This window comes from Takifugu flavidus, chromosome 3, assembly GCF_003711565.1.
Source record: "Takifugu flavidus isolate HTHZ2018 chromosome 3, ASM371156v2, whole genome shotgun sequence".
Taxonomy (NCBI): domain Eukaryota; kingdom Metazoa; phylum Chordata; class Actinopteri; order Tetraodontiformes; family Tetraodontidae; genus Takifugu; species Takifugu flavidus.
In genome coordinates this window covers 3,274,210-3,297,389 of record NC_079522.1, presented here as the reverse complement: position 1 = coordinate 3,297,389, position 23,180 = coordinate 3,274,210, and the positions used below count along the sequence as shown (strand labels likewise).

The following is a 23,180-nucleotide window of genomic DNA, read 5'->3' as shown; positions in this document are numbered from 1 at the left end:
GTGTGTGTGTGTTTGTGTGTGTGTGTGTTTATGTTTGTGTACGTGTGTGTGTGCCATTGTTGTTAGGATTAAAACTAATGAATGGTCTTTATTCTTGGTAGGTTGTCATGGAAACCATCAGGACTCCTCTGAGACAGGTGAGACTCAGGTGAGCCGAAGTCCCCCCCCCCCTCCGTGTCCTGTAACCATGGTTGCGGCCTCTCTGTGTCCAGTCCTCCTCAGTGAATGTGTCCAGGGGTGACGAGGTGGGCGGAGCCCAGTGGGCGGAGCTGAGATCCGTGACCTCAGAGGTTGACCAGGAGGATGAGACAGAGGAGGCGGGGCCAGGAAGTGACATCACAACATTGATGCTTTCTTATCATCATGGCTCCAGGAGAGCTGGTGTGTTACTGTGTGTGTGTGGAGTTACCATCTTTACTACAGGTACACACACACGTGCACATTAATAAACACCAATTGGTTGTTAATTAAGTGGGTGTGGCCTGTCTTTTTCAGCATTTTTATTGGCCTACGCAGTGTTTAGTGGGCACTACTGCTCCCAAGTGGGGGTGCAGGAGGAGGAGCAACATGGGGGTCTGGATAAAGCACCTGCAGAGAGTGGGGCGGGGCTTTACCTGGGTCAGCTGAGGGTGATGATGAGGAGGCTGCTGCAGGATGAAGACATCCACAACACAGTCAGGTGGTGCATTAATTACTGATTGACCTTTGACCTATTGTGTCTGCGACTTGTGACAGTTAAATCTTTAGATGTTTAGACGTGTAAGTTGATCTTTGTTATTCTGTTCACCTGTGCACCTAAGGTAGGTTCTCATCTGTCTTGAGCCTTAATCAGAGTAAGTTGGCCCACTTTCTTGAAGATGTTTTTTACTTACATCTGCTCCAAGACTCAAGGATCATGCTGAGATACTTTATCCTCCCTATGTGGCCCTGTGAAGGTCAGAAGCTGCAACTCTTTAACAGGTCACCTCGCTCTTGTGGGAAACATCCCTCATCGTATCAGAACCGCAAACAAACAAGTTTGTCTTTGTATGACTACAGAACCAGAATCTGTTGAACCCTGATCGAAGGTTCCTGGACAGCCCACATGTAGGGTAACTGAACAATAACCCAGCGACAGGAAAATTACCTAAAACTTCACTAGGAACATCAAAGTCCACCTCAAGCTGACCCAGAAAAACATGGGAATTCATTTCATTTGTTCCTGAAGGTGTATGAGAGGGAAAATGTCCCCAACGCCCTAAAAGACGTGTCCTGATTTGTTTGGACCGTTGAGGACCTCAAGCCAGCTGTGCTAAATCAGACTGGTTTTCTCCTGTTCTCTTCTTGGGAGCAACATCTGCTCACTGGTTAATCAGGCCTCTCTCGTTAGCTGAGTTGCTGCAGGTGAGCTGCTCAGTTCAGGTGTTTTTGTGAGATGTTTTCTGCTGGGTCTCCTACAGCCGTGTCAGTAGAGCCAGTCATCCTCCAGGTTCCTCCGAGGGGACCTTACTGGCCTCAGAGGTCCTCCACCGGTTCAGGGAGATGCACATGGACCACACCTGGACCGAGTCGCTGTATGCCACACTGCAGTTCCCCCACAGGTAGGCAGATGGGTCAGGTGACAGATCATGTGATGGGCTGTGGTGGACTGGAGGTTTGTGGCCATGTGCAGGTCTCTGAGGAGCTCTGTGTGGCTGCTGGACTCTGCAGGACTGGTCTCAGAGCAGATCCCTCTGAACCCGTCTGACTACTGTCCCTACAGCGCCACAGGAACGGCCATGGTGAGATGCAGACAGCCTGTCACCATGCCAACTGCAGCAGCCAGGGTAAACATTTCTGCATCTACAGGGAGGAGTAGTCTATGCCAACTACGGCCGACAGCAGGACTTCTACTGGCTGAGGAGCAGCGGAGTGTCTGTGGTCGGATCTGTGGTGGTGATTCGTGTCGGGGGTGACGTCACTTTTGCTGAGAAGGTCTGGATGGCTGAGAGGAACGGAGCTGGAGGAGTGTTGATCTACCCCGACCCTGCTGACCTGCCACAGGACCCCCGTCGGCTCGGACTGAACACACACACTGCGGTTTCTGAACATGTAACACACACACACACAGACACACACCTCCACCAGCCTCCTGCTCCTGGCCAATCAGTATCTCTGTTTCGACAAACACAGGTCCATCTGGGCTCAGGTGACCCCTTTACCCCTGGCTTTCCTTCGTTCAATCACACCCAGTTCCCGTCCATCCAGTCCTCCGGTCTCCCACTCATTCCTGTCCTGCCAATAAGCGCCACTGTAGCTGCCAAACTGCTCAGGTACATCTGCCACCGTCTCAGGAGGTCTCAGGTGGAGGTGTGACTACACTGACCTCTGCATGTCTCAGCCAGCTGACAGGTCTGTCCTGTCCCCCGTCCTGGAGGGTTCGGCTGCCCTATGTACGCTGCGTGGTTGGTCCAGACTTAAGCTCTGCACGCAAGGTCAAGATGTCAGTCAACAACGAGATGATGCCGGTCCTGCTCAACAACATCTTCTCATCTCTGGAGGGCCAGGTTGAGCCAGGTATTCAGCCAGAAGCCAGGTCGACATAACTTTCCTGTCTATGACCACGGTCTCTCTGCATCAGACCAGTACATCATACTGGGAGCGCAGAGGGATTCACTGGGCCCAGGAGCCGCTAAGTCTGGTGTTGGGACCGCTATCCTTCTGGAGCTCGCTAGAACCTTCTCAGCCATGGTGAAAAATGGTGAGACTCATCTGTGCAGGTACCTGTTGGTGATAGGCAGGGGTAGATCACGTGTGTGTGTGTGTGTGTGTGTGTGTGTGTGTGTGTGTGGTGTGTGTGTGTGTGTGCGCGTGTGTGTGCGCGCGTGTGTGTGCGCGCGTGTGTGTGTGTGTGTTGCGCGCGCGTGTGTGTGTGTGTTCAGGTTTTAGTCCAAGACGAAGTTTGCTGTTTGTCAGTTGGGATGCTGGAGACTTCGGGAATGTTGGAGCTACTGAGTGGCTGGAGGTCTGTCCAATCCAATCAAGGTAACCTGCCTTTGGTAGCCATGGTAACGCAGTAATTACCTGTATTTACCAGGGATACCTCTCCATGCTCCACCTGAAGGCTGTGGCCTACTTCAGTCTGGACCAGGCAGTGATGGGTAAGACAGCCCATCACAGCAACCGTCTGTGCCTGGGAAAAACATCTGGAAATGAAAACATCTGTCTGTCCACCCTCTGACTGTCTGTCTGCCTGTAGGTGACGACATCTTGTCTGCCCACAGCAGCCCTCTGCTGGTTGACCTGCTGGATGCTGCCATCAGACAGGTGAGCAAATGATTGATAGAAGCTTGTGGTTGTTGTGTTCCTGCAGAAGTTTATACTGATGCAGGTATCAGTATTCTAACGTGTGTGTGTGTGTGTGGTGTGTGGGTGTGTGTGTGTGTGTGGGTGTGTGAAAGGTGGAGCATCCAAAACATGCAGGACAGACGATTTACAGCCAGGCAGAGCAAAATGGAGGCAGCTGGAGGATGTAAGAACTCCCAAACACACACACACACACACACACACACACACACACCACACACACACACAACACACACACACACACACACACACACACACACACACACACACAGTTCTTGGTTTGGCTGTTGACATATGTCTCCTCCGTCAGCCTGAAACCGTTGTACGTGAACAGCGGTGCGTACAGTTTTACAGCGTTTGCAGGTGTTCCAGCCATGGAGCTCAGGTTCACTGAGGTGCGTTTTAACCTCCGCACACCTGTTCTTTCCTGTGATGTCACTGTGACGTCATTTCATTTTACATTCAGGAACGAGCCTACCCGTTTGTCAACACACCCTTGGACAGTGTTGCCCGTCTTCAGGAAGTGCTTGGAGGTCGTCTGGGCATTGCTGGGAGGAGTTTAGGGGAGCTGGTGGGAGAGATGGTGCTGCGACTGGCCCACGACCACATCCTGCCGCTGCGCATCACTTCCTACGCTCAGACAGTGCTGCAGTTCAGCGCTAAACTCAACAAACACTCTGCAGAGCTGCAGGTTTGCTAGCCTCAGCAACAATCACCAACACAGTTAAATCTCATCTTTACACACGCATTTCAGTCTCAGACGTGTTTGTTAGGAAGTTTTGATCGTCACCTTGTTGTCTTTGGTAAAAAGACGGTCAGAGTTCAGCTGGAACTCCTTTAATGAGGTGTTGGGTTGTTTTGTTGTTGTCATCAGTCCAGAGGGTTATCGCCTCAGTGGGTCTTCAGTGCCAGAGGCGACTACGGCCGTGCTGCCAAGGCATTACAGAGCGCCATCGACCACAGCGACTTATATGACCCGGCCACTCTACGCTCCTACAACACCCGCATCATGAGGGTACACGTCCTGCAGATACTCTCTACGCTACCTCGATCGCCGTCGTTTCATAGAGGCTGTCCTGTGTTGTTCAGGTGGAATACTTCTTCTTGTCTCAGTACGTGTCGGTGGTGGACACACCCTTCCGTCATGTGATCCACGGCCATGGTGAGCACACTCTGAGTGCTCTCAGTGAGCACCTGGACCGACTGACCTCTGACCCTGAACGCTTTGATGAGAAACGCTTCAGAAGACAGCTCGCTCTGTTCACGTGGACACTGCAGGGCGCCGCCAATGCCATGAGCGCACACGTGTGGAACATACACACCACACACACACAAGCATGATATATATGATGTATATCATAAATAACATTCCTGTTGAAGACAAGAACGTGCATATTTTATATCTCGTTGTTATAATCTTTCTATTTGATCAAACAGGAAATTCATGTGGTCCAAATGATGCAGATTATTGACGCTCTCGTCAGTCTGGCTCATCTTTCCACACTAGCTTAATAAAAGAATAGAAAAAAAATCACAACAATACTGAGTTTTATATACAATTTATTTAAATTAATTTAGAACTAACTGTTTCATATTACAGCAACTGAACAACTGTGTACGTGTGTATCAGTTTGTGTGATAATAAATATTGAGATATGCTTTTATCGCTTCTATAAAGTGTTACTTCAGTGCTCAGAAAGAAAGATTAGCGCAGTTATGTAGTTGTGTGTAAGATTATATTCATATTAATATTCACAATGACCCTGATATTCAGTCAAGAGCAGCTCTGGAACCATCAGAAACCAGGTTGGGAGGCGCCATGTTGGATCCACCATCAGTTCCAGTTGCCATGGTTACAAAGTGTTCACAGTTATGCATGGTGTCAAGTTAAGAACACGCTGTGGTCACTGTTTATGCTGCAGGAATCACAGGTGCTGAGACTTGTGGGTAATGTAGTGTTAAATCCTCCTGACTACAGCAGACAAGGAGGGTTTGGTTCACAGTCCAGGCAGAAGAGGACGTCGGTGTTCGTCCCAGTGGACAGGCGAGGGTTGTTACTGTCCAAGCAATGAGGCATCGTGGGTAATGTGCTCCGGCGGGGAGTCACCGTGATGGAATGCTGGCTGTTGTCGTCCAGTTGTTGATACTTTTAGCCCTGAATAGACTGTGTGTTTGAGCCCCTTCGTGTATTTACAGTCACACGAGTCTTTCTGTACACACACGAGCGCACGCACGCATCAGTTTCACACAAATAAATAAATGGGAGAATAAATATTGAAATGCCAACTCAACTTTACAGCTTCATTATTTTCTGATTGTCCAGATCATTGATTTAACAGATAATCAATCATCTGCCCATCAGACCCACAGGTCCATCGGTCCAGACCCATCGGGACACTTGCTCGTCCTGCAGAAGTAGAATGAAAACTGTAGAAAGATGCTCACGCTCCATCAGGCTGAGAGGAGCAGGAGGAGGTGGTTTCCATGGAGACACCACTGACGGGCTGCAGCGGCCAATCAGAGTCTGTTTCGAGCGGGAACCCAGATGTAAGGACCACTCTGCTCCTCGATGACCACTTTAACCAGGTGGTACACCTCCTCGAAGCTGTCGCCGTGGACGATGGCTAAACACACACACACACACACACACACTCACAGTCCATCTCTCAGGTTTAGTCTGTTTTAAATACATCAGGTGTGTGTTTACCTGTAAAGCACTCAAGGAAATCTTGTTCCAGTTTAATCGCTCGATCCAAAGCTTTCCTTGCTTGGTCCTCTGACAGACGCTTGTTCAGATCCCTGCAGACACACACACACACACACAACACACACTCTAGCATCTATAACCTGAACCAGAGACGTCTTCTTCAGAAGCACTCCTTGACACTTACAGGATGTTCTCCAGGGACCGTGGTCTGATGAAGATGGCGATGGGGTGGAGCTGAGCGGCCTGCAGCCTCCTCACAGCGTTGGCGGATACGTCCAGGATACAGTGTTTTCCCTGGGGAGCGGATGCACACACACACACACACACACACACACGCACAGTTAACTCTGATACCATGTGGACCTGTCCCCTCCAGGTGTGGGATGACGCTGCGTCTCACCTGTTCTGCCACCTGTCGGACGCTCTGCACAGACGTCCCGTACAGGTGATTGTTGTATTGACCTGCCTCGATGAAGCGATGCGACTGGATGTCCCTCTCCATCTGTTCCCGTGACGACACAAAATGGTAATCACGCCCGTCTATCTCGTAGTCTCTGCGAGGACGAGTGGTGTCTGCAGACAGTGGAGCTTCTCACTTCCTGTTCACGTCACAGCTTCTGCCTGAACCTGAAGACACTTACGAGGGACGCAGGAACCAAACTTGTCGGGGTACTCTGACAGCAGGTCGTCGTTGACTCGGTCTTTGGTCGGCCCCAAGATAATGACGGGACGAGCGTAGTCCACTGAGGAGACAAGGACGTTTATTTACAGTAGCAAAGCCGCAGCTGTGGGTTCGTCTACCTCAAATCATTGTGTTTAACTGGTGCTTTGTGTGGGTTTATGTGTCCTCGTTTGGTGAATCCTTTTCTTTTTTTCCCCTTTCAGTTTTTATTTCATTTGGGTCTTTTGGCTGTTTGGTGATTCCTTGTCGTCTGCTCCCCCTCCGTTGTGGTTTGTGTTTTTCTCTTGCCGTGTGTTGTTGTCAGGCGGTTTGTGTCCTTGAGCTCTGTTCTGACTGACCTTCCATCTGCGTGACCAGCTCGTAGCTGTGGACGAAGGCTTCTCTCCCTGCGAGGACACAACTCAGCGTCAGGCTCAGAACGTCTTAGACTCTGACTGTTGTCTGTCCTGTGTCTCACCTTTACTCTTCAGACGTGACCACTCCTTCCTCTCCACTCTAAAGTACACAAACAAGACAGCATGACTGACTGTGGTGCACTGGCACTGCTCTGTGTGCGCTTTATTAACCTTTTTTTGGATGGGACGTATCCCAGTTCCTCCAGCTCCCCCTGCTGGTTGACCCGCCTGGCTTGCCACCATTCGTCATCAGTGCTGTCCATCACGTGGAAAACCTCCCCAAAATTAAAGTCCAAGGCCTGTGACAGGACACCGCAGTCCCACTGCTTGTCATATTCAAACAATGCCCTGAAACAGTCCAGCGGTTAAACCTCGTCATCAGGATGTGACCCGGTTAGCATCAGCGCCGCCGCAGATGTCCGGTTACCTGATGTAGAAGCTGCGATTCGCTCTCAGACTTCCTGACGAGCTGTTCATCATCTGCTCCCTCAGGTCGTGGATCTTGGCTTCAAACCGACTGTACTCCTCAGGTCTGTACTGAGCTACTATGGTGACGGCCTGTCCAGCGTTCTTCAGAGCGGCGGCTGCCTGTTCGTGTGTAGCGTACCTGAGATCCACACCATTTACCTACACACACACACACCACACACACACACACACACACACACACACACACACACACACACACACACACACACACACACACAGGTCTTTATTGTTTGGTTTTTGGTTCTCTGGGTCAGGGTTAGATCAGGTGAGTCATGTGATCTGGTCCCTGTACTCACACTCAGAATCTGGTCCCCTTTCCGGAGCTCCCCACTCAGGTCTGCTGGCCCTCCTGCGAGGATGAAGGAGATGAAGATGCCCTCTCCATCCTCTCCACCCACGATGTTGAAACCAAGACCAGTGGATCCACGTTGTACGCAAACCCGGCGAGGTTCTCGAGAATAGTCATCATCTCCCATCAGACCACGGGGGATCGGTGAGTAGCGCCGTGGCGAGAGAGGAGGGAGGGCTTGTGGGTAATCGCACATGTAGTCAGGGTCCATGTAGGCTGCAGAGATAACCAGGAACATGATTTCGTCAAGTGATGGTGGCTGTCTGGGCTCGCATCGCCTTCGGGGTCAAATGGTTCCACAAAACAGGAAGTACACGTACAGCTCGTCAGGTCAGGTGGGCTGTATCGATCTACGTGGTGGCTGAACTGGGAGGTGGGTGTAGCCACCTTCAGGTAGACCACCTCCCCGGTGTTTTTCAGGGCAGAAACAGCATCTTCATGGAGAACATCCTCCAGAGACATGTGGTTCACCTACAGGGGTCAGAGGTCGTCAGATCGCTTGTCACTCAACACTACTCACAGAAAACATGGTGGTTCTCATACAGCAATTATTTTATCCCCGATCTGTAGCCGTCCGTCACGGTGCGCCGCTCCTCCCTCGATAATCTTTGTGACGTAGATGCTGTTGTCTCCAGGAACATGTTGGTTCCCGACACCACCAGCGATGCTGAAGCCGAGGCCTGGACCAGAGAGTCTGGTGAGCCATCTTACAAATACTGGAATTGCTCAGGATGTTTAGCAGGAACCAACAGAAGGATTCATGGAGCATTTTCCCCAGGACCTCCTGACCAGGCCTGGAACATGCTGATCCTACCTTTGGGACCTTTAATCAGTTTGATCTGGATGATGCGCTCACTGGGCGGACGCCGCCGTAGAACATACAGCCTGACAACAGGCCCCGCCTCCTTCAGTGCCTCCACGGCGATGGAGTGAGTGACCTCCCGAACATCCACATCATTAACAAACATAATGCTGTCGTTCACCCTGGAAACGGAGACACACAAGCGTTACGATCTGAGGCTCCGCCCCAGATCTTTGAGGTTAACGTGGACGAACCTCAGCCGTCCGTCCTGAGCAGCCGCGCCTCCGGGGATGATCTTAGTGATGAAGATGGACGGATCGTCTCCAACGTGAGGGTTGTCAGTTCCTCCAGCAATACTGAAACCCAGACCAGAGTTCCCCTGGGACACACACACAGACACGCACACACACATACACACACACACACACACACACACACACGTGCGTGCCAGATTCAGTGCAAAGTAATAGTTTTATGACAGCAGGGAAGGAAAATATTCTGCCGCAGTACCAGTAGAGACCAACAGGGGTCCCCAGAAACATGTGACCAGGAGTAAATGACGTCATCCTTTACGGTTCTAACGTTATCACATGTTCTACTGTGACCTATTGACCCAATCTGGACCAAATCTGGACTCTGACTTCATATTTTGCAAATTAGGATTTTGTAGTTCATCCATGTTATGTTATTTTGTGTCTGTGTGTGTGTGTTTGTGTCTGTGTGTGTGTGTGAGCGCATGCATGTGCATGACTGTGTGCGCGCGTGGGTGTATATGTGGCCGTGCATGTTCATGTACGTGAGTGTGTGTGTGTTCTCACCCTCTCTAGTGTGATCTCTTCATACTCCAGCTCTCCTTCCGATCCGTTCATCTGTAAAAACACAAGTTTCACCACATGACCAGCATCTCCATGGCAACAGCTGTTGAGCCCTCAGGGAGCTGGTTGCCTGGCAACAGTGACTGTAGCTATAGTGACCACCTCTCTCTTATTTAACTGATCTATAGAGTCATCACTGTTTTGTCACTCGTTTATTTTGAGGAGCCCAGATGGAGGTGGATCACAGTGAGTTCACCTGTGGGACTGGATCAATGATCATCACCTGTTTGGGTCACCATCACTCAGAACCCTGAGTGACCTCAGTGTCATCCTATCTCTTGTTTGGGTCACGCCAGAAGCAAACAGTCAGAAAGAGTCTGCAGCCATTAATTCCATCAGAGAACGAGGAAGCATCAGCATGTAACGAGTGAGACGTCAGTAAGATGAGAATTCTGCTTTAGCCTGAAGTGCTAACAGCTGCTAACGTTACCACACTTCTGTGATGACAAGAGAGCTTCAATAGAGTTACATAACAGAGAGAGTGGGCGAGAGAGGTAGACTGACAGAAGGAGAGAGAGGCTGCATTACAGTTCTCTGTGAATTAATTAACGCTGCTGCTCCTGGTTTCCCTTGACACTAAATCCTGCAGCAGCAAAAGGCTAACGGGCTCCGTCAGCTCAACGCTAACAGTGCTACAGCAAATGTGAGAGGGGACGTGCGTATTCACATCAACTAAAGATGATGAAGGTGAAGACCTTCATCTTGCACCACCAACATGCCAGCTTGTTCCAGCGATGCTGATCAGATACACACAGATGAGTTGGGGGGCGGGGGGGTATGTCCTTCCTGCACTCATCCACCTGAGGGCAGGTGAAATACCCCCTCACTGCTGGACTCCACATTTCTATTTATAAGCTGCTTATTAAGCTAGACGTGCTAAAGCAGCTACCTTGAAAATGACAACTTGCACTTCTTATCTGCTAGCTTTGTCTGCTAATTCCTATGCTAATCTCCAGATCCAACAGCATTTCCATCACACTGTAACACCAAGTTACCAAACCAAACACCAAAACTAACGTCGTAATCAGGTTTGTCAAGTTAAAAGGATGCTGAGTAGAATCCAGTTATTTACATTCACAGAATTCACAAAAGCAACACAGGAAGCTAAACAAGAACACGAGTTAGCATTCTTGAGAACCGAGACACCATTACAGAAATCTACAGTCACAGAAACGGATATGACAGTCGGAGCGGCTGATGGTCCTGGAGCCACCCAACGCTGCCTCAGCCCGCTGGTCAAGATACGTAGCTAAAGCTCCTCTACGTTTTCAGCTACTTCCAAAAAACCAGGCCCCGCCTCCTGACAGAGACAGGTGTCTTCCTCCTGGCCTGATTGGTCAGAGGTGAGGCCCCGCCCCCCGCAGTGACGCGCATACCATCATCCTCTGCCTGTGTCTCTTGGCTCTCCTTACGTTGTTGATGAATCTTCGTCCCATCTTCTTGGCGTACCACACAGATGCAAACATCACTTCCTGTTTCCTCTCGCTCTCTCTTTCCCTCCCTCTCTTACATAAAGCGTGATGGAGCAGCGGATGAATAATTGATAACTAAACATAAATGACAGGAAGCTCGTTTAGTGTCCTGGGTGTATGAACGAAGACCAAGTCATCCTTCGTTCATCTGGAGAGAGAGATGCTCCTGTATCCAGAGAGAGAGCTACATCACTCGATCATCCCTCGTTCATCCCGACAAAAGAGAGCTGCTAAAGATGTTCCTCCGAAAATGGAAAAGGGAAAACGGTTCTTCACTGCTCTCCGTCTGTCATCGCTTCTTTCTCCTCCACTCGTCCGATCTCTCTCTGCTTCACTGCACATCTCCTCTCTCTCCCTCCCCCTCTCTCCCTCTCCCTCCTTCTCTCTTTCCCTCTCCCCTCCCTCTCTCTCTCCCTCTCTCTCTCTCTCTCCCTCTCCCCTCCCCCCATCTCTCGCTCCCTCTCCCCTCTCTCTCCCTCTCTCTCTCTCCTTCCTCTCCCCCCCTCTCTCTCCATCCCTCTCTCCCTCCCTCTCTCTCTCTTCCTCTCTCTCTGTTTCTGGCTGAAGGAATCCCCTCCCCTCTGTGATGTCACTGATGGTTGAGAGAGAGAGACAGATACATCCAGGCTAATGTTGTTGCCACGGTAACACCCCATCAGCCTCCCCTCTATTTCTCTTGTTGCCAAGGTGATGGTGGAGCGAAGAAGGCAGAAGAATTAATCAGAAGCGGCCCACATGGTTTGTGTGTGTTTGTCCATGTGTGTGTCCTTGTGTGTGTCCATGTGTGTGTCCATGTGTGTGTCCATGTGTGTGTAATAGAGAGAGATGGGGGGGGGGGGGGGGGGGGGGGCAGAACCTCCTGAAACACCTGAGAACCTCTTCAAGGATCTTTACTCTGTTTTGTGTTCCAGGGTTCATGGAACAGAAGCCCTTCAAGGATCCCAAGGACCTTCTTAACCCCCCCCCCCCCACCACACACACACCCCCCACCCCCACCCGGAGCTTGAAGGAGCAATCGACAAGGTTTACTACTGCAACATCTTTCCAGGTCTCCAGGACCTTCTCAGTGACCCTGTTATGTCCAGGATGGAATAACAGGAAATTAGGGTCTCCCTTCACAACCAAGCTTGTCAGGGACCTTTCAGCCTCCTTCAGGGCCAGGTCAAGGACCCCTCAGGCTTCAGTCAGGGAGCGCCCTCTAGCGGACAGGCGGGGTCCTGAAGCTCCATCCGTCAGTAAGCCCGATTTGGTGCTTTTTCTTCATGTGGACTGACGGAGCAGGTTGTTGTCAATTACATGTACAGATCAGTTATAGATCAGAGACACAATGTATCAGTTTGTGTGTGTGTGTGTGTGTGTGTGTGTGTGTGTATTTACAGTGAGTGCTGCAGGTTGTGTGTATCCATCCAAGTGGCGCAACTCTGTGCTGCGTCCGTGAGTCATGTGACCAGGGCTTGGGTCCGCAGGTGGGGTCTCGTCGTCTTGGTAACGATACTTCTGTCGTGACACCAATGACATCAGCTGTTAGCATCAACTGTTAGCACTGAATATTAGCAACAGAATGTTGAAGATGAAAGCCAAAAATATGAAAAGCTGTTGAGGAAACCTGAAAACCCTCAGGACTCCTGGGGAAGATTTCATGTTTAAAACTATTAATTTGAACAGCAGAGAGAGAGAGAGGAGAGAGGAGGAGAGAGAGAGAGAGGAGAGAGAGAGAGAGAGAGAGAGAGAGAGAGAGAGTGCAATGTGGTTGTCATGGTAATAAAAGAAGATGCCCTGACTTACTGACCTGGACGTGGTCAAATGCTGTTTTACTGGAAGTTGCAGCATACTGAATATTTAGCAATGATTTAATTATTATAACTCTGTGTGTGTGTGTGTGGTGTGTGTGTGTGTGTGTGTGTGTTGTGAGGAGAGAGAGAGAGAGAGAGAGAGAGAGCTAAAGATAGTAGAAGCTATTTCTGATCCAACACTTCTGTCTCTGCACTTGTTCAGCAGGAAAAGAAGAAAGTGAATAAATGTTGTCACTGTTCATGGAACTCCTGGAGCGAACAGGATTAAAACGAGCGTCGACATCTGCTGAAAACACACAGAAACGTGGCAGGATGCCCCCAAAGCCCAGGAAGCGTGTCAGCACCCAAATGGGTGAAAACAGCCAACTTGGGTAAAGGACCAAGGATGAAGGAGAAGGACGATAATAAACAAGGTGTGATGAAGTTTGATGGGTGGAAACGAACTCTTCGGCAACAGCTGATGTTGAAAGGATGACATCATGGGTGATAGTAGCGCTCCCCACAGCCTCACACCACTGCTTCAAATGTTTTGATCCGTTTAGCTTCAGGACGAGCTGCCGCGGTTAGCTGACATGACCTGTTGCATGTGACGCTGGTCACTTAACACCCCGAGACGGAACCAGAATTATTCTGACTACAAGGAAACACTCGATGTGTGAAAGGAACACGTGTGTCTTCAAGATTGTGACACAGTTTCTTCATGTTCGGCTATGGCTAACAGCTACCACAGACATGCTAATGTAGTGGACACATGCACACACGCAGAATAATCAATGGAAGGACGTAAACACACATTACATACATGCAGCTTTCATGCTTTCTGAGGACATACATGTGTTATGTGGTGTGTGTGCGTGTGTGTGTGTTTGCAGTTGTGTGTTTTAGTGGATGCACGCTACCAGGCTGCTCTTACCTTAGTGGTGACAATGCAGAGGCAGTCCATAGCCACACACACACACACACACACACACACACACTCACACACACACACACACACACACACACACACACTCACTCACTCACTCACTCACTCGCACACTCACTCACTGGCACACGCACACACTCGCAACCACACACACCCGCACATATTTCTACCACACTCACACACACATGCTTGATATCTCTCTACTCTCTCTCTCTCTCTCTCTCTGTCACCCTCCCCCCCTCTCTCACTCTCCCCTTGTCGTCTGTCGTTTGCTTGCTCTCCTCCTCTATCTCTCTGTCTGTCGGCAACAAGAGGACGGGAGAGAGAAGGAGAGAGAGAAAGAGGGTCGAGCAAGACAGATGAAGAAGACTGGTGTGTTTTTCCTTTTTTCTTGGAGGTGATGCAGGCACAACGGGGTGGGGAGGGCTACCGTTGCCATGGTGTTATGCAGCTGTTGCCCCGGTAATCATGCTGCAGCTGTTGCTAGGTAACAGTGATGGGTGTTGGCATGTGGACAAGCGAGCAAAAGAGAGAGAAAGAGAAAAGGAGAGAGAGACATTGTGTGTCCATACCTGCGCAGGTGTGTGCGGTTGGCTCGTTGGCTGGTTTTCACACACTGTCAACTCGTAGAATTCCTGTATGTCTGTAAACACACGCGCACACACACACACACACACACACAAGCACTGTTGTTGTAGCTCACAAAGGAACAGAACAGGAACTTAGAAACATGCATAAATTGTCAATCATTCATTATTAGCGTCCCAAAGTAAATATATTTTGTCTGCATACATGAGCAAATGTGTGCTTTAACAGTTTAACACGCATGGTTTTATATCATGAAACATGACTTGAACATGTCATCAGGTTTAGGACTGACAGCGCAAGCACAAAATCCTGGTCCAGCACCAGGCCTGGTCAGACCTGGCAGGTGTAGGAGGGGTGCAGTGTTAAAAGAAGTTACCCAGCAGGGCCTGGAACAGGTCACTCTGGAAGATGTTGAGTAATTTCTCTGCATGACCTTTGACCCCTTCAGCAGCCCCAGCCTGACAGGCCTCCATGACCTGCAGAGCGCGCTCAGTATCTGCAGACAGACAAGAAGGCCCAGGTTTTGGGGCTCTAGTGGGGTCTTTTATAATCTACTAAGCTTCCTATAAACTCAGCTGGACCTGCTGGCTAGTTGATAAAATGGCACATGATTATTGTAGTGTCCTAAATGTACCAAAACTCCAGTATTAAGTGATGCGTGTTTCCATGTTAATTTAACCTGAATGTAAACCACTGCTAATTACAAAACTCCTACTCCTACGTCGTTACTAAATACCTTTTTCAAAACCACTTCCATGTTTAGGACGCCATATTTGTTGGGCTATAGGAACTAAAAGGCCATAAAGGTGCAGTTATCTTGGCTGTTTTAGCAGGTAAAACATGAATATGACAGCTGCTACATTAGCAGCAGCATCACTACTAATTTAGGTAACATCAACAGTTTGAGTAATAATAGAACCATTTATGATAATGTAAGAATTATTCTGAGCATGAGTAGTGACAGTAATAAAGATTGGTAATAACAACTGCAGTAGTTAAAATCTCATCAGTATATTATGATCAATAGAGGACAGGTCAAGTGATATTGATAATGTGAGCTCCCACAGGACAGGGTCAAAGGTCAGGACTACCAAACAAAACAGCACCAATAACAGACAGGAAACACTGTAGGTGTAAGTGTGTGAGAAGCATTAATGTTGATAGAATCATCTCACCTTCTCTCTTCAGCGGCATGTCGTCTCTCTGATCCACAAAAATCCTCTTTGGGGATTATAGGAATGAGCACAGTGCACTCTGGGAAATGAAGTTCACCCTGCCAGAGCCTGGCCGTCGCTTTGTTTAACAAACCTCAGCAAGAAATAAGATGAGAAGAGCCTCAAGAATTATTCTTGTAAATATACTGTAAGATCACTACAATTTTTTTTAAAAAGTATAAAGATGGAGACATTAACACACTTAATAAACAAATACATGCAACATGGAACAGGTATGAGAAGACAGCATTTTATTCTTTGCAGTGATATGGGGATTATCTTGACCTCATCACATTGTGAATAATAGCATAACTCTCTCTCTCTCTCTCTCTCTCTCTCTCTCTCACACACACACACACACACACACACCACACACACACACACACACAACACACACACACACACACTTCCACTCCACTTTATCATTTAAATGCTTTATGGTAGAAACGTGTTGCTGCCTAACGGCTTTGCTTTTTAGGGGGGCAGTCAACACACATTTTTAATCCTTAACTCTTTCAAATCTGCCTGTACGGTAATAAACCGGGTGTATATATGTGTTAGAATGGCTTGACAATATCGCTTTGAGACCATCAGCAACCCTAAAGTTGATGATTCCTGCCAGACTTCTTTCCAGAGCATTGGGGGATCACCTTCAAAGGGTTCCCCGGGTAAAACTCGATCACACGTGTTTATATTAATTTTAAAAAATCACTTTTGTTTATATTCATGCAAACAATAATTCGACCCCGATTTTTTTATGATTTGAAAAAGTCGCTTATGTCGATATTTTCAATCAGGCACTGATCGGGACGCCGGGTCCTCGCACGTTCTCTGCCTCCCCGAGATGTGACCAATCACATCCTTGCTTATAAGCAGTGGTCCTCTGATTGGACAGATCTCCGAAGAGGCGGGAACTAAGGTGGCGAGGTGATAGGTGGACTCTGTTGTCACTCACAGAGCGTCTCGCTGGTCTATAAATCCGCGGGTTTAGCGTAGTTTTAGGATAGAAGGGATGTCAACAGTTAACAGCTGAAGCGAGCAGAAATGCTCGTCTTTCTCGAAATACTCGTCTATACATATAGCCCCTGACATACGTGCAGAGTATCCAGCCGGAACTAATCTACTTGCGCAGAGAAGATTTTGCTGTGTGTTTCTGTAGTTGTTTTTCTTAGGGGGTGTGTACGCGTGTTAGCTTTAGGGTGGCTACTTCCTGAAGGTTAGCTGGACGTGGCTAATTGGAAAAAGCTAACTCTTTACGTTGTTTAGTTTGCATTGTTAATGAGGGAACTCTGTGATTGGTGGAGACGATGGTAGGGGCGTGACCACGTGTTATAGCGACAGGTAAGGTTACGAGCGTGGACATAAAGTTCATAACACGTCTGGATTGAATAAAGCCACTAGGAACGGTGAGTAACTTCATGTAAATGGTGCCAAAGTGTTAATGGTCAGCAACATCTAGGATATAAATATATGATGTGCTTACAGAGATAGAGAATAAAGACTACGATATTGAATCACTGCCTTATTCATTTTATAGTTTTCATTGTAACATTCTACATTTACAGCTGACTCTTCACTAGCCTATGATGTATAAATAAGTGTTTTATTTTTTTTTAAAGTGGACTCTTGTGACAAGGTGTATATATTTAAATATAACATAAATTCATATATAAATACATTTTTATTCAACAGGTAGCAAAGTGCCAGAAATGGATGGATTGCTCCAAAGCCAGGGTTAGTGTGTTTGTTGCCATAGTAACTCAGCAGACGAACCAACTTCTTGCATTTGTGAGAATGTATTAATGCAAATGTTAAATATATATAGTGTGTCTGCAATAATAAGGCAACGCTTGGTTGATTACACACTCATCAGCAGTCTGATTCCTGCTGCCTTCAGCATCTTCTGCTGTGGGCGAAGGAGACGCCAACATCTGCACGCCACCTTTGTGCGTCTGATGCTGCCATTAACCTGACCTGAATAATCCCTGATCCGGTTCAGGAGGGAGCAGTAAATCAACCAAGCAGGGACAGGCATGAACGTAGGGAGTTGCCATCAAAAAATTCCACTATTAAACTATTTATTTCACTTCCTTTAGGTCAATGATTGAATGTCAAGTGGAAAATGATTAAAATGTCTCTGGACAAAGAGCGAGTGGTCCCTCAAAAACTCAGCCCTGACTTCAGCAGCCTGTCGGAGCAGCCACCCCCGGCCAAGAGCCTCCCCCCTCCCACTAAAAACGGCTTCCATCTCCCGGGCAACACCTCTGGTCCTGCCACGCAGCGGGTGGCAAAGAGGCGATATTCTGTGGGCGTCGCCTTCAAAGGATCGGCCAAACGCCGACGTCGCACCAACAGTGACAGCCAGTCGGAGCCGCGGCTCCCAAGTCACTTCCTGCTCGGAGGAAACATTTTTGACCCTCTGAACCTCAACTCGCTGTTGGACGAAGACGTCAACAGGTAAGATTCCTGTTCCTCTGTTCTTTAGCATTTGTTTGTTGTTCTATTTGTGGAAGTACAGCATTCCCGGGAACGTTGCTGGAACGCTGCTACTCATCACAGTAGTGGTGGTTTTGGACCGTTTGAAATTGATTCAGATTAATTCCTCTATGAAATGATCAGGAACGCCACATAAAAACAAATGAAAAAAGGAATGAGGAGGGTGTCCTGCTCCAGGAGGAAAGAAGTGAATTGGTTGTCACGGACAACACGTGTAATAATGGTTGTTATTACATTTGTGTTTAAAGAGGACAAGGACTTTTGAGTTTTACATGAGATAAATGAGATGAGTTCACCCGACAACTGTGACCGGAGGCGTTGAATGAAGGTTTCACTCGCAGGGCCACCAATCAGGAGACACCACAGTCCTCACCTCTGCCATCACGGGGTGGAGACCCCATAGAGATCCTGGTTCCCCGTGATATCACAGATCCCCTCAACCTGAAGGGAGGGGGGAAGGAGGGCAAGGATGAGGGGGGGTTGCTGCTGTCGCCCCTCAAATCCAGGAAGAGACATCGAAACAGACATCATGGAGGAGGCGACAAGGAGATGGTTCCCGCTCGACTCTTCCCCTCCACATCTGGGCCAGCAGGTGAGACTCAGCCACATCCTTCACTGGGCAGCTAGCCTGCTAATGACATGCTAACGTCTTTCCTTTCTGTTTCGCGACAGTTTCAGGATTGACTACAGGTGGCAGTGTTTCAACGTCTCCCCTCTCCTGTGAACTCAACACAGCCATCACCTGTAGAGAAGACATAGCTCCGCCTCCCATTCTCCCAAGGAGACACACTCACCCCCCACCTGGCGGCTCAATAAAGCTGGGCAACCAGCGCGACAGTCGCCATCGACGACGGCACCGCACCACCTCCACTCGGTCTGATATCGCGGCAACCGCAGTTCAGCCGAGTAAATTCCAAACACCGTTGGTGGGAGGAGCTAAAGGTGGCAGGTAAGCACCTTTCCGGAGTTAAAATAGGGCGTTGGAAGTCTGTCCTGCTGCTCAACATGTCCTCCAGTCTGACGTCTACGCTGCAACCAGCAGGTGTGGAGATGTACAGATGGGTGCCGCTCAACCACCACAGAGGAAGAAGGACAAACGTCGCTACCACCACGGCCAGCACAGCTGTTACTATGGCTACCATGGCTTCTACGGTGATGGCAGGGAGGCCAGGGTTGGGGCGGAAGAAGACCCTCGTCTCCGTCTCCTCGAAGCTGATTGGTTCAGGGACAAGAAGGTGCTGGACGTCGGTTGTGGCGCTGGTCACCTGACACTCGCAGTGGCTAGGAAGTTCAACCCCTCCCACATCCTGGGGGTGGAGCTAGATGAACAGCTGGTCCATGCAGCCAAGCAGAACATCAGGCATTTCCTGTCACATGACCTGGTGGTGACGGAGAGAAACGGACCGACTCCAGCACCCACTCCCTCCTGTCCTTCACGAACAGTGGAAGAGGGAGGAGGGACGGGCAAGGTAGCGAGGGCGGAGGGGATGCAGGCAGACCACGTGCAGGAGTTCCAGCGGGCGCTCTCCCTCCTCAACTCCTTCCCTCTTTCACTGCGGGCGAGCAGAGGTCCTCTCTCTGCTCCTCCTCTCCTCCTTCCTCCATCTTCCTCCTCATCCAGGTTCCCCAACAACGTCACCTTCATCCAGGTGAGTTTAATCTTGTTTTCTTCTCGCCGTGATGTCAGTCGCACTAACATCCGTGCCGAACTCCTCCGGCAGGGCAACTACGTGTCATCGCAGCACAAGTGGCCTGGTCGGGGTCAGTACGATGTCATCGTGTGTCTCGGTGTGACCAAGTGGGTTCACCTGCATTCAGGCGATGTGGGCGTGGTCAGACTGTTCACCAGAGCCTATCAGAGCCTGTCGCCCGGTGGGCTGTTCATCCTTGAAGCACAACCCTGGAGCAGCTACAGCCGCAGCAGGAGCGCCTCGGTGCGTGCACACACGCCCACATGTACCGTGTAACCCTGACAGGACAGCAGAGCAGTGACTGTTGTCGCCCGGTTGTTTCAGGAGACGACCTTTCATCACTTCAGGACCGTGAGACTGAAGCCAGAACAGTTCACCTCTTATTTGACTGAGGCCGTGGGCTTCAGCTCATACAGACTGCTCACACACACAGGTATGAACACCGCTTACACAGGTGTGCACACACACAGGTGGCCCTAGTTTGCATATATGCAGGTATACGCTCGGGTACGTGCAACGTTGTGCCAGGCTGATGTTATTGGCCCTGTTACTGTTGCCAGGTAACCAGCGGCCGGTGTACCTGTTCCACAAAGGTCCTGCCCAGAGGAAGTGAGGTCACTCGGCTGGGGTAGTCCAGCCCACTGCCCCCCAGGCTCGACTGAGGAAGCAGAGCTGCAAACTGAACCTGAATGATACTGACCGTAAAGGATTGTGGGAACATTTTTGCCAAGCGCCCTCAGACAGGCTGTTGGATCCCTGATGGTACGACTGCAGATGCTCACAGCTGGACTCGCCTGGTGTCATCGCCCACTAACTGAAAGAACCGCTCATGTGACGTCAGACACATTTTCACCAGTCCACAAATGGTGGCGGGGACACGCTTCCCTCCCAAATGGACGATCGGACTATTTCATGTTTCAGCGACATTCAAACATTTCTCTGCTTTTTATTGACCTGTTGCCATGGTGAACTTACGCACGTGTGTTCAGAGGGAAGTGTCCCTCCGGAACCAGAACTGGATTAAATCAGAGTTCTGGGTGGATCTGCCCTCCATGGTCACTGTGACACCCCGTGTTCTTAAGAAAATAAGAAAGAAAGAATTCTCAAAATAAAGTTGACTAAACATGACTTGACGAATGTGCCATCACAGAATAACATTGGATGGTTTTGAAAACAACTTTTCTATGATTGTAGGACAGCTGTTGTAGAAAATTAGAACTATTTTCAGATTTTTGAAGACCAGATTTTAGGTTTTGTTATTTGAATATTTTGGTTATTGTACCTCAGCTAATATTGTGAAGTGTCCCAATAAATCTGTCAGCCAACAGAAGAATCTGATGCCTCCGTATCTGGATTAGAAGGTTCAGACGTTTCCATTAGATGCGAATTATTCCTTTATTGAGATATCTTCTAACTACAAGAGGAATCAGGTAGCAGACCTTTTTATTCTCTTTCTACACGAGTGTCAGAAAAAGCAATCAGACATGTTTTAGTTTTGAGGCGAAACAGTTTTACCAACGTTCTTATCTTTAAAACCCCAAAAAGAGATATAGAAAGAGTGGAAGAACTGTCCATGAGCACAGCGAGATGATCCGGTCAAGGTGTCACATGACTGATTATAGACGCAGGGCAGCATGAACACCTACAATAAATCAGCCACAAATCAGGGAAAAATAAGAAACTAAATAAAAGATCAAAGCTGGTTAACAGGGACAAAACACCCTGCTCAGACCCACTGAAAACTTCCTCTTCTGTCCCTGCTGTCCTGTTTGAGGGACCAAATAGAAGCATGGCATAATTACAGATGTGGTGACAAAATAATTCAAGAAATAAACATAGAAATTATAAGCTTTAGAAAAGAATATAATGTAAAGTGATTTAAACTAAAGAACTGGGACGACTTTTTTGAATTTATTACCGACTTTAATAATAATAATAATAATTAATTTAATAACGGAAATATTAAGAATGTTGTTATGCCGACGTCACCGAATTCCCTAGATCATCCTACTAAAAAAATATCTCAGGACCCCGTAGGAGAGGTGTCCGAGTTTAAGCCGGAACAAACATTCGTCAAATTACATTGAAAATAAAATAGTGTGTTTCTTTGAATAAACAGTTTACATTGAACTGAGTTTCCCCCCACTGTAACGGTTGTTTAGATTGTTTTAATTTGCATAATTACAGGCGACTTAAATATATTTGTAATTGTTTTATTTGCCACAAGAGAGCGCTATTACCCCACGTTCTCGCGAAATCAATATTTTAATATTGTCATGATATTTCATGATGTCAATTAACTGGATTTCTGAATTGGTCGAATTCATAATTCACAATTTTGCACTAGGATGAACCCTTTTAACAGCACATCTTTAAAAGATGATAATTTACTTATTTATTTACGGATATATCTGTGTAAATTCTCAGTCATCCAGGTCATTGTATCCAAGGTAGTTTTCTCTGTCAACTGGACTGGGTTTCTTCTCTTGAAGACGTTTCTCCTTCTATCCAGAAGGCTTCTTCAGTTCTGACATCGCTGGGGAGAGAGCTTGAAAATATAGAGCCCCTGTGGACCATTTGCATGCTAATGCTCTGGGTGGTCACCTGAGAGTCGTTAGCAGGGTCGTTGGTCGGGTCGTTTACCTAGTTTCTGTTGAGGTGTCTCCCCTTGTCTGCTGGATCCCATGGTGATGAGTCACTGGGTCTCCTGGAATGGTGTGAATGTTTGTTTTGCTGTTGGAAGGATTGGAGGACTGCATTGTATGTGGGTGATAGGAAGTGCCTCAGGCCACCACCTCTGTTCAAGGATGGTTTCTCCAATTTAACATGGATAGCTTCCTTAACCCCCCTTTCAAACCAGCGGTCTTCTCTGGCCAGTATCCTTACTTGGCTGTCCTCGAAGGAGTGCCCACTCTCCTTTAGGTGTAAGTGGACTGCTGAATCCTGACCCGAAGAGGTGGCACGTCTGTGTTGTGCCATTCTTCTGTGGAGAGGTTGTTTGGTTTCCCCAATGTACAGTTCTTGCATTCTCCTGGCACTGTACAGCATAAACAACATTACTTTGTTTGGGTCTTGGTGTCTTGTCCTTTGGGTGTACTAACCTCTGTCTGAGAGTGTTGCTGGGTTTGAAATGAACCGGTATGTCGTGTTTCTGGAGGATCCTCCTAAACTTCTCCGAGACTCCAGACAGGTAGGGGATGGAAATGCTGCGGCGTTTGTTTCTCTCCTCCTCTCCTTTGCTGAGGTCTCGCTTTCTTGAGGTCCTGGTGAAGGCCCAGTCTGGGTAGCCACATGTTGAGAGCTGTCTTAATGTGGTCCTGTTCCTTCTTTCTGCCTTGGGATGTGGTGGGTATTTCTCTGGCCCGGTGTTGGAGAGTT

General features: G+C 48.5%; 3 protein-coding genes across 8 annotated transcripts; 2 read left to right on the top strand and 1 right to left on the bottom strand.

The window, feature by feature from the left end:
• The first annotated feature begins 6 nt into the window (after window positions 1–6).
• Window positions 7–4,988, top strand: tfr2 (transferrin receptor 2). The gene is made up of 17 exons (XM_057027993.1): window positions 7–137; window positions 213–423; window positions 496–679; window positions 1,440–1,580; window positions 1,652–1,760; window positions 1,828–2,070; window positions 2,152–2,291; window positions 2,360–2,535; window positions 2,600–2,719; window positions 2,901–2,983; window positions 3,056–3,119; window positions 3,218–3,285; window positions 3,420–3,490; window positions 3,635–3,719; window positions 3,791–4,015; window positions 4,199–4,339; window positions 4,414–4,988. Exons 1-17 carry the CDS (start codon window positions 108–110, stop codon window positions 4,663–4,665), a joined length of 2,343 nt encoding a protein of 780 aa, XP_056883973.1. The 5' UTR covers window positions 7–107; the 3' UTR covers window positions 4,666–4,988.
• Window positions 4,868–15,610, bottom strand: LOC130523050 (disks large homolog 4-like). Of its 2 annotated transcripts, XM_057027998.1 has the most exons (19): window positions 15,577–15,610; window positions 14,778–14,897; window positions 14,386–14,456; window positions 12,473–12,592; window positions 9,567–9,617; window positions 9,003–9,127; window positions 8,761–8,930; window positions 8,490–8,626; window positions 8,267–8,417; window positions 7,894–8,162; window positions 7,536–7,735; window positions 7,280–7,456; window positions 7,171–7,208; window positions 7,052–7,099; window positions 6,673–6,774; window positions 6,432–6,604; window positions 6,216–6,325; window positions 6,032–6,123; window positions 4,868–5,948 (listed from the first exon to the last, which is right to left on the bottom strand). In XM_057027998.1, exons 1-19 carry the CDS (start codon window positions 15,593–15,595, stop codon window positions 5,842–5,844), a joined length of 2,280 nt encoding a protein of 759 aa, XP_056883978.1. In that variant the 5' UTR covers window positions 15,596–15,610; the 3' UTR covers window positions 4,868–5,841. The 2 variants fall into 2 exon arrangements, with proteins under 2 accessions (XP_056883978.1, XP_056883979.1); XM_057027999.1 differs by lacking the exons at window positions 12,473–12,592; window positions 14,386–14,456; window positions 14,778–14,897; window positions 15,577–15,610 and adding an exon at window positions 11,000–11,463.
• Window positions 15,611–16,582: 972 nt separating this feature from the next.
• Window positions 16,583–21,135, top strand: mepceb (methylphosphate capping enzyme b). 5 transcript variants are annotated; one of them, XM_057028006.1, is made up of 9 exons: window positions 16,583–17,021; window positions 17,308–17,403; window positions 17,712–18,072; window positions 18,453–18,703; window positions 18,784–19,060; window positions 19,151–19,760; window positions 19,833–20,045; window positions 20,127–20,235; window positions 20,363–21,135. In XM_057028006.1, the coding sequence occupies exons 3-9, from the start codon at window positions 17,738–17,740 to the stop codon at window positions 20,413–20,415; spliced, it is 1,848 nt and encodes a 615-aa protein (XP_056883986.1). In that variant the 5' UTR covers window positions 16,583–17,021; window positions 17,308–17,403; window positions 17,712–17,737; the 3' UTR covers window positions 20,416–21,135. The 5 variants fall into 5 exon arrangements, with proteins under 5 accessions (XP_056883986.1, XP_056883987.1, XP_056883984.1 ...); XM_057028003.1 differs by having other exon boundaries at window positions 16,584–17,021; window positions 17,308–17,349; XM_057028008.1 differs by having other exon boundaries at window positions 16,587–17,021; window positions 17,308–17,349; window positions 19,154–19,760.
• The last annotated feature ends 2,045 nt before the right edge of the window (window positions 21,136–23,180 follow it).

Excerpts from the sequence above, each read along its gene's own strand:
- LOC130523050 (XM_057027998.1), bottom strand. Across the intron at positions 14,457-14,777 it reads CCTGTTCCAGGCCCTGCTGG|ACATACAGGAATTCTACGAG; the intron begins GTAACTTCTTTT and ends GTGTGTTTACAG. Across the intron at positions 5,949-6,031 it reads TTTCCTTGAGTGCTTTACAG|CCATCGTCCACGGCGACAGC; the intron begins GTAAACACACAC and ends GTGTGTGTTTAG.
- tfr2 (XM_057027993.1), top strand. The coding sequence starts at position 108 with ATGGAAACCATCAGGACTCCTCTGAGACAG. Across the intron at positions 2,292-2,359 it reads GTAGCTGCCAAACTGCTCAG|CCAGCTGACAGGTCTGTCCT; the intron begins GTACATCTGCCA and ends TGCATGTCTCAG. Across the intron at positions 2,984-3,055 it reads GAGCTACTGAGTGGCTGGAG|GGATACCTCTCCATGCTCCA; the intron begins GTCTGTCCAATC and ends TGTATTTACCAG.
- mepceb (XM_057028007.1), top strand. The coding sequence starts at position 17,738 with ATGATTAAAATGTCTCTGGACAAAGAGCGAGTGGTCCCTCAAAAACTC. Across the intron at positions 18,704-18,783 it reads CTCCACATCTGGGCCAGCAG|TTTCAGGATTGACTACAGGT; the intron begins GTGAGACTCAGC and ends GTTTCGCGACAG. Across the intron at positions 19,761-19,832 it reads ACAACGTCACCTTCATCCAG|GGCAACTACGTGTCATCGCA; the intron begins GTGAGTTTAATC and ends CTCCTCCGGCAG.